Source organism: Camellia sinensis, chromosome 10 (genome assembly GCF_055761805.1).
Source record: "Camellia sinensis isolate YWXY chromosome 10, ASM5576180v1, whole genome shotgun sequence".
NCBI classification, from domain to species: domain Eukaryota; kingdom Viridiplantae; phylum Streptophyta; class Magnoliopsida; order Ericales; family Theaceae; genus Camellia; species Camellia sinensis.
The window spans coordinates 71,162,715-71,174,381 of NC_138970.1; the positions used below are offsets into that span (position 1 = coordinate 71,162,715).

General features: G+C 35.0%; 1 protein-coding gene across 4 annotated transcripts; it reads left to right on the forward strand.

Moving 5' to 3' along the window:
- Window positions 1-318: 318 nt before the first annotated feature.
- Window positions 319-7,564, forward strand: LOC114278063 (putative phospholipid-transporting ATPase 11). Of its 4 annotated transcripts, XM_082891605.1 has the most exons (8): window positions 319-531; window positions 978-1,469; window positions 1,819-1,887; window positions 2,180-2,268; window positions 2,354-2,462; window positions 3,764-3,882; window positions 3,977-4,360; window positions 7,388-7,564. In XM_082891605.1, the coding sequence occupies exons 2-6, from the start codon at window positions 1,347-1,349 to the stop codon at window positions 3,770-3,772; spliced, it is 399 nt and encodes a 132-aa protein (XP_082747731.1). In that variant the 5' UTR covers window positions 319-531; window positions 978-1,346; the 3' UTR covers window positions 3,773-3,882; window positions 3,977-4,360; window positions 7,388-7,564. The 4 variants fall into 4 exon arrangements, 3 of the variants coding, with proteins under 3 accessions (XP_082747731.1, XP_082747733.1, XP_082747732.1); XM_082891607.1 differs by lacking the exon at window positions 2,354-2,462; XM_082891606.1 differs by lacking the exon at window positions 1,819-1,887.
- Window positions 7,565-11,667: the final 4,103 nt, after the last annotated feature.

An 11,667-nucleotide genomic window follows, 5' to 3' on the forward strand; every position in this document is an offset into this window, starting at 1 on the left:
TTCAGACTTTTTTGGTCGCCAAAAATTTATTTTTAGCGACTAAACAATATTTTAGTCGCCAGAGAATTAAAATATTTGGAGGGAAAATTTCAAATTTTGGAGGGATTTATAAAATAAATTGGCGACCAAAATATTTAGTCTCCAAATTACTACTTTTAGCGACTAAAACAATTTTAGTCAGTAATAGTATATAATTTAGGCTAAAATAATATTTAGTCAGATTTTTCGCACCCTTTTTAGCGACCAAAATAATATGTAGTCCCCAAATGGCATGAAATTATACATTTCCCAACTAATAAATCATTTAGTCGTGGAAGCTCAAAATTTTATAGAGGGAGTAATTTCAGATTCGCGCATCTGTCTCACAATTTTACCCTCTCTGTGTATACACCACAACCACTGAACCTCTGTCTCAGCCAACCTTACCACCGCAAATCAACAAATCTCACAGCGATCAAACCTCACGACCGCGATCCTCAGCACCGTCAATCCCCATACGCCGCAAATTAGCACCGTCACCGCCGCTAACAGGTTCGCTCTCTCACTCCCTTTCACTCTGTTGCTCTCTCGCTCTTTGTCTCGCTCTGACTCTCTCTATCTCGCTCTCTGTCTACCCCTTCTTCTATTTCCCTAACTGTGAACTCTTGCTCTAGGGTCGTTTATTCTACCCATTTAGTTTAATTTTGTCTTCACTTCTGAAATGGGTTTGTTTGAAGTGGTTTCATTACTAGAATTTTATGGGTTTAATGTTGTAAATGGGTTTGATTTTAGGGTTTGATACCTTTCCCCCTATTTTTCCTTTCTCTCTCATTAGTTTCAAAGCCCTAATCCATTGTATGTAATCTCATGTATTCAAAAATAGAAATTATCAAATAAAAGTGTTATCAGTGGCAAGGTATGAAAGGTTGAATAATTTCCGGCTATTTGATATGCATGAACGATAGTTCTGATTTATTTATCTACCTCTGCTTCTTCAGCAAGACGGGCATCATCTAGGAGAGAAGTCCTTCATACTGATTTTCTCACACCACCCATCCTGAACGAATCTATTATAGTATTGGGAAAGTTAGCTAACATCAAAGCAGCGGCTTAGGGAGGATACGCACAGGTTAAATTGAATCAACAATTTCTGTTGGATTTTGTTTCAATAAATATTTTCCACACTTATACGTTAAATATCTTTCAAGTCTTCCAGGATGAGCGTTGTTGGCTTTCAGTTGGACATCCACAAGCATTTACAACCGATCTAGATATCGTTGTGGCATTAAGGCAAGTCATTGAATGTGCATTATTCTTTGAGTGTATTTTTATTTATTTATTTTTAAATAAAAAACCTTCTTTGTTAAATGGTTACTCTTGCCAGTGTCACAGGAAACTTTGGGTTTCACCCTTGTTCTCATGGTGACTTCCTTGGCACAATTCTTGGTACAGAGATTGCTAGGGAGAAGTTGGGGGATATCATCTTGCAGGTATCATCTCCAATTAATTTGAGATATGCATTCTTCATCATCATCATCATCACTGTCATCAGAACAAAATAACACTTGTAAAGATTTTTTATTTCATTTAAATTGGTCACTGATACCTGTAATGGACAATGGATCCCTAGTACAATAATCCTTGCTAGAAACTAGGTTGGTAGAGGATGTTTTAATTATAATTTTCCTCAGTTTTTGAGATTCCTTTTTTATTACCTAGTATCTTTTGATTTTTATAATCAAGAAATTATTATCATCCTTAATGTACTCTTATGAATTATGTTTAGGTTGATGCTTAACGATTGCTAGTTAGGTTTTAATATTCATCTGCTATGCCCAGGAAGAAAGGGGAGCTCAAGTTCTTATTGTTCCAGAACTTGTTGACTTCATCACAACAGCATTGGACAAGGTAGTGATGCTTTCTTATATATAGCATTCATGTTCTTTGCCAATTTTTTCAATTTTTTTTTAGGCTATTGATTTCCCACTAAAGCCACCATCTCAATTTGTTGAGAACCTATTTTGAATTCCAACACAACCAATTTCATGTTGCCTCACTAATTCGTCTTGAGTATTTTATATAAACATCCACAATTTTTTTATGATATTGGGTATTGGTTTTATTGATTCATGTTTAATTTCATATTATTTATTATTATCATCATCATTATGAGTGATTTGTTTTGGGTGCTTTGGTATAGGTTCCTGAATGCATTGACAAGCTTGCACAAGCTGGAATAAAAATATGGGTTTTGACAGGAGATAAGATGGAGACTGCAATTAATATTGGGTATGATTGGTAGATATGACTTTGCACATCAGTTAGACTTCAAGTCTAATATTAACATTTCTGACTTTTAAGTTCAATTTTGTAGTTTTTCCTGTAGTTTACTTAGAGAAGGAATGAAACAAATAATAGTAAACTCGAAGGCACCAGGGTTTAACGCCCTAGAGAAAGCTGGGAATGAGTCTGCCATCTGTGAGGTTAACATGCAATAGTTGCTCTTCTCCTTATTATTCTTTGTTAAGTCTTCAACTTTTAACTAAGATAGGCCATCATATATGCTTTAGAGTTATATAGTTGATGAGAGGAAATTTTAGTTATTGATGCGCAGGCTCTGTTTTTTTCCCTCCTTGAATGACACTAGGTAGATATAGAGAAAATATTTTTTGGTTGAATAAAGTGTTTCTGCAGTTGCTGGTATAAAGACTACATCAATCCTATGCGAAAGAATTGGCCGAAACATAGTAGCCTACATCTGTTAATGAAATACAAGTTATTTTTACTGACAAATGATTAATTTTTTTACACAAATTTACTTCAAATGAAAAAACTAACATATGGTGGCTATTAATGATATTCTACAAAATTAATTAGCATTCCCCTTAATTTAAAGCAAGAAATACAATTATGGGGACAAAAAAAGAACTACAATTATGGAATAACTAACAAGGCAGAACTAAAATAAATAAATTCAATTAGAATATATTTCTATGTTATTAACATTTCTTTTCTTAATTTTACTTGTAGTACAGTAGAGTGTCCTTTATATAAGATTAACATAGAAGTTTGTAGATGGATTAATCTCACACTCCTATAATCCCTTTCAAAAGAATTTTGCCGATTAGAAAAGTAACATTAACTCACCTTTGTTCTCAACTTTGTGAATTAGGAGTTCGTTCAATATGAACTTAGAATTCAATCAGAATATATTTCTATATTATTAACCTTTCTTGTTACTTTATTTGTAGCACGCTACAATGTCCTTAAAATACTTGGTACATGACTCTCACACCCCTAGAAGAGCCTTTCATATTCCTAGTTTATGTATCTTCCTATAGATAAATGTACCACCCAATATAATTATAGAGTCAAATTGATGTCAGACATGTGATTGATTGAATTGGGTTTATCATAGAGTAAAATTTCTCCTGCTGACATTCTATTATATATTTTTTTATTTTTTTATTTTTTTATTTTTTTAAGTAATAGCTATATCCCTTCATAATTGTGATGTTGTTAGTGGTTATGATGGTGATCAAATTGATTAGAGAAGCTGAATATTATCAGTTGATGGGGGACTCAACATGAAAATGAAAGTTCGACAATAAAATGATTGCAAGAGTCATGTTAATAGCTTCTCTACAATCATTTTTGTCATGACTCGTGAGAAAATGTCATTCCTTTTCCTGATAGGGAGATGTAGATGGCTCAAGAAAACATAAAATTTTAAAGATTATATGTTCTTCAGTAAACTTAAGGGTTATTTCCTCTTTTGGTCTAGGACTATTAAGGTAACCCAAATGGGGTCATTTGAAAGATCTGCATAGAGCGATAAAGTTGTGTGAGCCGGCTTTAGTATCAGGAGATCCCACTGTGATCCCTCTTGGGAACTATCAGGAGGTTAGAGTTACAATCATTCTCCAAGAACCATTTATCTTATCTTATACTTGTGTTGAAAATAAATGTTATTTCTTCCTATAATCGTTCCATGTAGGCTCATGTTTGCAATTCAAAGTCTGGAGATTGTGCCCGCGTTCCTTGCAAACTACAATTCTAATTCCTTTGCAAAGTTGGCTTTTGGGAATATGCACTGCAACCTGCCTCCTTGGTCCATCAGCATTCTTCCGGACTACAAGATATGTTTATCGAACTGATTTATTTTGTTATTGTTATTATTTTTTTTGTTAGAGTCTTAATCTATAGTCCCTAAAAGTTGGCCAGCAGTTTCTTCAGTTGGTGTTCTAACTCAGCAATGAAATATGTAACTGAATGATTTTTCATTTCTCTAGTTGAGGATATTTTCGTAATATTAGAAGACTTAGCAGCAGAACACCTGGTGTTTGGATACTCTGAAGGACTTCATTATGATGTGGAAAAGGTAAGCACATGTTTTTTATGAAAAATTCACTTTCCCTGAATTGATTACAGTAAATTAAATGGTTGAACAGAGTACATAAATGATTGGGTTTCACATAGAGTAAATTAGCATAACAAGATTGTATAAATTTTATGAAGCCTAACAAGATTACTAATGCAATTCAATTTCCTTCCCACCTGTTTTAAGACTAGGAACTACATACATTCATTTAAGTTAATTGGAAAAAAAAAATTAAAAACAATCCTATTTAAATAATCCAACTTAGTTGAAAAAGGGCGTTCAAGAGGCAAAAATGTAAAACAGCCCTTGAACTGCTCTATGGATATCATGAGTAGCTTCCACATGACACATAGGACCTGTGGGAACAAACGGGTTGTAATTAGCACATGTAGGTTGGGAGTTGGAGTAAAAAATGCCATAAACTTAGTTGAAAAACGATGTTCAGGGGGCGAAAATGCAAAACATCCCCGAACCACTATATGGATGTCACAGGCAGCTTCCTCGTGCCAAATAGGACCTGTGACACAGACAACATGTAATTTGCATACCTAGGCTAGGAGTTATAGCTGAAAATGCCTTAAACTTAGTCGAAAAAAGACGTTCAGGGGGTGTAAATGCAAAATAGCCCCCGAACCACTACATGGATGTTACGGGCAGCATCCTCATGATAAATAGGACCTGTGGCAACAGATGGCATGCAATTAGCACGCCTAGGTTAGAAGTTAGACTGAAAATGCCTTCAACTTAGCAAAAAATGGGCATTTGGAGGGTGAACAGGCAAAACACCACCCAAACCTTGTTGTATGCAACTAACTTACTGAACAGGCAGTGTATATACACAACTTAAAGTGCACTTGCAAGAGCCAGCATAGTGTACTCGCCTATTGTGTAAAGTATAACAGCCCCCAAACGACTGTGTGATTGTCACGGACAGCTTCCCCATGACAAATAGGACTTGTGACAACTGATGGAACGTAATTCAGACTTATAGGTAGAGAGTTAGAGCCGAATACGTCCTAAACTTAGTCAAAAAAGGGCGTTTCGAGATTGAAAATTCTAAACAGCCCCCGAACGACCATGTGACTCTCACGGACAGCTTCCCCATGATAAATAAGACTTGTGACAACTGACGGAACGTAATTCGGTCTCGTAAATAGAGAGTTAGAGCGGAATACGCCTTAAACTTACTCAAAAAATAGCTTTCTGGGGGGGAAAATTCATAACAGCCCCCTAACAACCGTGTGACTCACACGGACAGTTTCACCATGAAAAATAGGAGTTGTGACAACTGACGGAACGCAATTCGGACACGTAGGTTGGGAGTTAGAGCCGAATACGCCCTAAACTTAGTCGAAAAAGGGCATTTCGAGGGCAAAAATTCAAAGCATCCCCCAATCCACCATGTGACTCTCATGGATAGCTTTTCCATGACAAATAAGACTTGTAACAACTGACGGAACGTAATTCAAACCCGTAGGTAGAGAGTTAGAGCTGAATACGCTTTAAACTTACTCAAAAAAGAGCTTTTTGGGGGGCAAAAATTGAAAACAGCCTCCAAACGACCGTGTGACTCTCAAAGATTTCTTCCCCATGACAAATAGGACTTGTGAGAACTGACGGAACGTAATTCGGACCCGTAGGTTGGGAGTTAGAGCCGAATATGCCCTAAACTTAATAGAAAAAGGGCATTTCGAGGGCGAAAATTCAAAACAGCCCCCGAACCACCGTGTGGCTCACACAGACAGTTCCCCCAAGACAAATAGGACTTGTGACAACTGACAGAATGTAATCCAGACCCGTAGGTTGGGAGTTAGAGCCGAATACGCCCTAAACTTAGTCGAAAAAGGGTGTTTCGGGGGCGAAAATTCAAAACAGCCCCCGAACAACTATGTGGCTCACATGGATAGCTTCTCCATGACAAATAGGACTTGTGAGAACTAACAGAATGTAATTTGGAACCGTAGGCTGGCAGTTATAGCCGAATACGCCCTAAACTTAGTCAAAAAAGGGCGTTTCGGGGGCAAAAATTCTAAACAGCCCCCAAACCACCATGTGACTCACACAGACAGTTCCCCCATGACAAATAGGACTTATGACAACTGACGAAATGTAATTCAGACCCGTAGGTTGGAAGTTAGAGCAAAATACGCCCTAAACTTAGTCCAAAAAGGGCGTTTCAGGGGCGAAAATTCAAACAGCCCGCGAATGATCGTGTGGCTCACACGGATATCTTTGCCATGACAAATAGGACTTGTGAGAATTGACGAAATGAAATTTGGGACCATAGGTTGGCAGTTAGAACCGAATACACCCTAAACTTAGTCGAAAAAGGGCGTTTCGGGGGCGAAAATTCTAAACAGTCCTCGAACCACCGTGTGACTCGAACGGATAGTTCCCCCTTGACAAATAGGACTTGTGACAACTGAGGAAATGTAATCCGGACCCGTAGGTTGGGAGTTAAAGCCAAATATGCCTTAAACTTAGTCGAAAAAAGGGCGTTTCGAGGGCAAAAATTCAAAACAGCCCCCTAACGACCGTGTGGCTCACACAGATAGCTTCACCATGACAAATAAGACTTGTGAGAACTGACAGAACGTAATTCAAACCCGTAAGTTAGATGTTAGAGCTGAATACGCCCTAAGCTTACTCGAAAAAGAGCTTTCCGGGGCGAAAATTCATAACAGCCCCCGAATACGCCTTACACTTAGCCGAAAAACTCACAACACTTCGTCCTAAATAATTAAGCTAAAAAGCGACAACGTTATGAAAATAACATCTACATATTCTAATAATTGCCTTGATATATTTATAGGACGAAGAAATTACATATTATATTGTTTGTGCAGTTGGTTGGAACAAATATTGCATGATACATATATATATATATATATATACTTTCTTTAATTTCCAAGAAGATATTTCTTGATTGTTCTACCTTAAATGCATGTTAGAACATGTTCCATATAGCTGACTGAATTGATATTTTGTAACCAATTCTAATGTTTCGTTTTTTGTTTTTCTTTGTAGATGGCTTTGTTGCATGGACTTATGGATAATGGATAATCCATATTGGTGTATGGAGAAGAATTTTCACTTTTGTATAGAACTAATATATTACTTTTGTCGTCCTCAGCTTTTGTGTAATTCATTATTAGTGATACAGAAAACTTTTGGCAATCAACAGATAATGACTGTCGTGGTACATAGATCACCTTCTGTCGTGGTACATATATACCATTTGTTGGCATACATATAGGACATTTTGTCATGGTCTATAGAAAACTTTTGTCGTGGTACATATATCACCTTTTGTCGTGGTACTGATTACGATAGTAATTTGTACCATGCCAAATGGTAATTTCGCTTGGTAATAAATGTATTTTTTGTATACGGAGGGCTTTGATTTTTGTATGATATATTTTGTATGGAATTATTATTTTAGTTTGGACAATAGTTGATTTGTATGGACTTTGACATTTAAAGTTTTTTATTTTTGGTATATGGATGCAGATTGTGGAATGATTGATAGTATGTATCATTTTGTTTATATACGTATTACAGGTTGCATTGAATAAACAATTAGTAGCTAAAAAGAAATTGGGAAAAGACATTTGGCAACAAAAAGTTTTGTAGCAAAAAAAAAAAAAAAATAGACATTTGGTGACTAAAAGTTTAGTAGCCAAAAAAAAAAAAAAGACATTTGGCGACTAAAAGTTTAGTAACCAAAAGAAAATCAAACATTTGGCGACTAAAATATTTCGTAGCTAAAAGTAAAAAACTAAAGAATAAAAACATTTTTGCCGACTAAAATTTTAGTAGCCAAAAATGTAGAACTTTAGGCGACCAAATATTTAGTAGCCAAAAGAGGAACTCTTTGCCGACAAAAAATTTAGTAGCCAAAGATGTGGGACTTTCGGCGACTAAATTTTTAGTAGCCAAAAGAAGAACTCTTTGCTGACTAAAATTTTAGTAACTAAAAATGTGGGACTTTAGGCGACTAAAAGTTTGGTTGCCAAAAAGGGTTAAATTTAATTTAATGTCCAACCTTTTGGCAACTAAAATTTTAGTCGGGAATTGTATACATTTGGCGACTAAAATAATTTTAGTCACTAATTACCTTTACCGACAATTTTTTGGCGACTACTTTTGCGACTAAATAATTTAGTCGCTAAAACCATTCGGCGACTAAAAACTAACTTTTGGCGACTAAAAATTTAGTCGCCAAAAGTGAAAATTCTTATAGTGTTCAACAACCCAATTGGTTAAAATAATACTTAGAATAGTACTACTTGACCCAATCAATTGATATTACTTGATTGACTCACACAATTCATTTTCCGAAACAAGCCATGCAATAAAAAAACATATAATTTAACATTGAGAAATATTATACAGAATCTTAGGTAGAGTTTTCTAAATATGATTTGAGAATAGAGTTGTATTTTGAGTTTGTGAGTTTTGGAATTATGATTTGAGTATGAAAAATTTGTTTGGTGAATGAGTTTTGAAAAAAGTTTCGAATTAAGTGGGGAATTTTTGACGTGACATGATATCTGATACAAAAACTTACAACTCATAACCAAACACACAACACAAAAATCTATTAAAAACTCATAAAAAAATTTAAAAAAAATGCCAAAAATATTATTTTATTAAAAATATATTAAAAAAAAGTGCCAATTGCAAAAAAATAAAAAATAAAACAAAATTTGCCATGTCCCAGTTGACCGGCTAGTCAACTTGACACAGAGTTTTCTTTTTTTTTTTTGTGGAAATATAATTTGAAAGATGTATCCAAACATGGCATTAGAATGTGAGGGTGGAATTATAGTTTGAAAACATATCCAAACACAGCCTTGTTTTTTACTTTGTTTTTTCAATCTTAAATACAAAATAATGGAGTCCACATTAATAAATGTATAAAACTCACTTACACTATAAGAAAATTGGCCTATAACAACGTTTTTATTATGGCATTTTTTCAAAAAACGTTGTTTCAAAGGTTTTCAAAATAGTTTGTAAGCAACTCATTTAAAAAACACGCGTGCTTGGTGTACTAACATATTTCCCCTTTTAAGGCCCACACGTTTTTCATTTTTTCATTTCTCTCAGTCTTAAGATAGATCTAGGGTTTTCTGTCTCTTCATCACTCCTCTTTCTCTGATTCACAATTGTATTCTTTATCCGGTTCTCTCCATCTTGGCTCAAAGCTCTCGATCAGTCCAATTTGAAGATTAATTTTGTGTGTCTCGTTCTTTGATTTTTTGATTTTGTTTATATACAAACTCAAATTTGTTTGATTTTGTTTAGGCTCTCGATCGGTTGATTTATTTTTAGTCTATTGATCGCGATCGAACACTCTTTCTCTGGATTTGATCGATTGATTACTTTCATTCAGATATGTAAGTTTTAGTCCCTATGTGCATATTAACATCCTCAAACCGACTATTTCTGACTCGTTCGTGGTGATCTTTGCGTTTGTGCTTCGTATGCAATTCTAGGGTTAGTCTATTGAGGCTAATCTCTATTGTGTTTGTGTACAAAGTCATCGAACCGCCATCACAACTATTATAACGCCCCAAATTTCTAGCCCAAATGATAATGTAACAATCTTGGCTCTCTTAAAGGAAAACCAAATATAACTTCCCATACTTGCATTACATAATAATAATAGTTCCTCATGCGATATTACATTGATTCAACAACAAGTAAATAACCAAATAAGCACCCCCAAGGGTTTACAATCTTCCAAGGCTTAAGCCCAGTACACAAAATGGTTATTCAAACCCACACATACATAGCCCTTGGCTTACAAATAGGATCACAGCAAATGAGAACTTTAGTACTCTCAACACACACATTTCCACGCCCTCAATTAGGCGGATTCACCACGTCTTTTCCTGCACAAAAATCCGGTGGGGTGAGCATAAAACCCAGTAGGGAATCTTTAACAGAGTATATACATTTTATACAAGTCTCAAGAGATGAATGCACATGCCATGCCATGCCTTTTTGGAAATAAAACATATTTTCATCTTTTGAAAACCATCATGCTCAATGATGTTATGTAACTTCAACTGTTCAAAATTTATCAATTTAATTAAAGGGGGCGGTAAATACAACTCTGGTAATCCCTAGGTCGGCGCCTGCAAGTAGACTATACGAGTACTACCAATTGTCATTTATACCGGTATTAACCGGAAGGCTCGGCACCTATTCGTGCGACTTTCTGGTCTTTCACCAAGGATACTCAACCCAACTTAAACAATTTCATCTAAATCACCTATCAAGACTTACCATCGTATTTATCCCAAAACCATTTCATGAAAACCCATTTCCTAACATTCTTTTCTCAATGCAAATTTCCAAAGCTTAACATAGTCCAATGAATTGAAATGCCAATATATGCTTAATAATGCAATGCAACATTACTTCCATATTCAATTGTTCCATGCAATATACCATTGTGATCAAAATTCTCAATCATCTTTTCAACACAATTCCACAAGATGAATATATATATACTTTTATATCCAATTCATTCACGAGAATAACGTAATTCCCACATTTCGAGCAATCTCAACAATTTAGTCAATTCAAGACTAAATCGGCATTTTGACAACAATTTCCAAAATAAACAACATTTCTCATGTTTTTCACAAAATTCGTCATTTATATATAAATAAACAATTTTCAAAATATCCATTTATTTTGGTATACAAAATAAATATGACAACATCTTCCAAGGATTTTCAACATTTTTCAAAGAAAAGACTCAATTTCTAGGTTTTCTCACCAAAACCATTCATCTCCAAGATATTTAGAAGAATCTCCCCAAAATCATCTTTTTTCAATCAATATGGTTCAAAACCCTCAATTTCTATTTTAAAAGGAAAAGAAATTAAACCCTCTTTCAAAATTACTCATCTTCTTGAAATCAACAATCAATTTCTCAAAGCTAATCAAAGGATGATTTCGAAAATCATCTAGATCTTGCAAAAATAAATATATAACTCTAAGAAAATCCTTACCTCCAGTTTTGAAGAAGAAATGAGATGAAACTCCCAAAATCAACGGTGTCAAAACTCAATCTTCGCCGTACACAACGAAGCTCTCGAGATGATAACCAACTTTGGGGATGAACTTAGGTCTAAATCCCAATGGATTTGGAGAAATCAAAGAGAGAAGATGACTTCTAGGGAGAGAAGCTCTCGATTTGGAATTCTGAAGAGTTTTAGAGAGAGAGAACTGAAAAACTGATATGAAATATCAGATTCACGAACTGATATAACATGGTCCACTTGAGC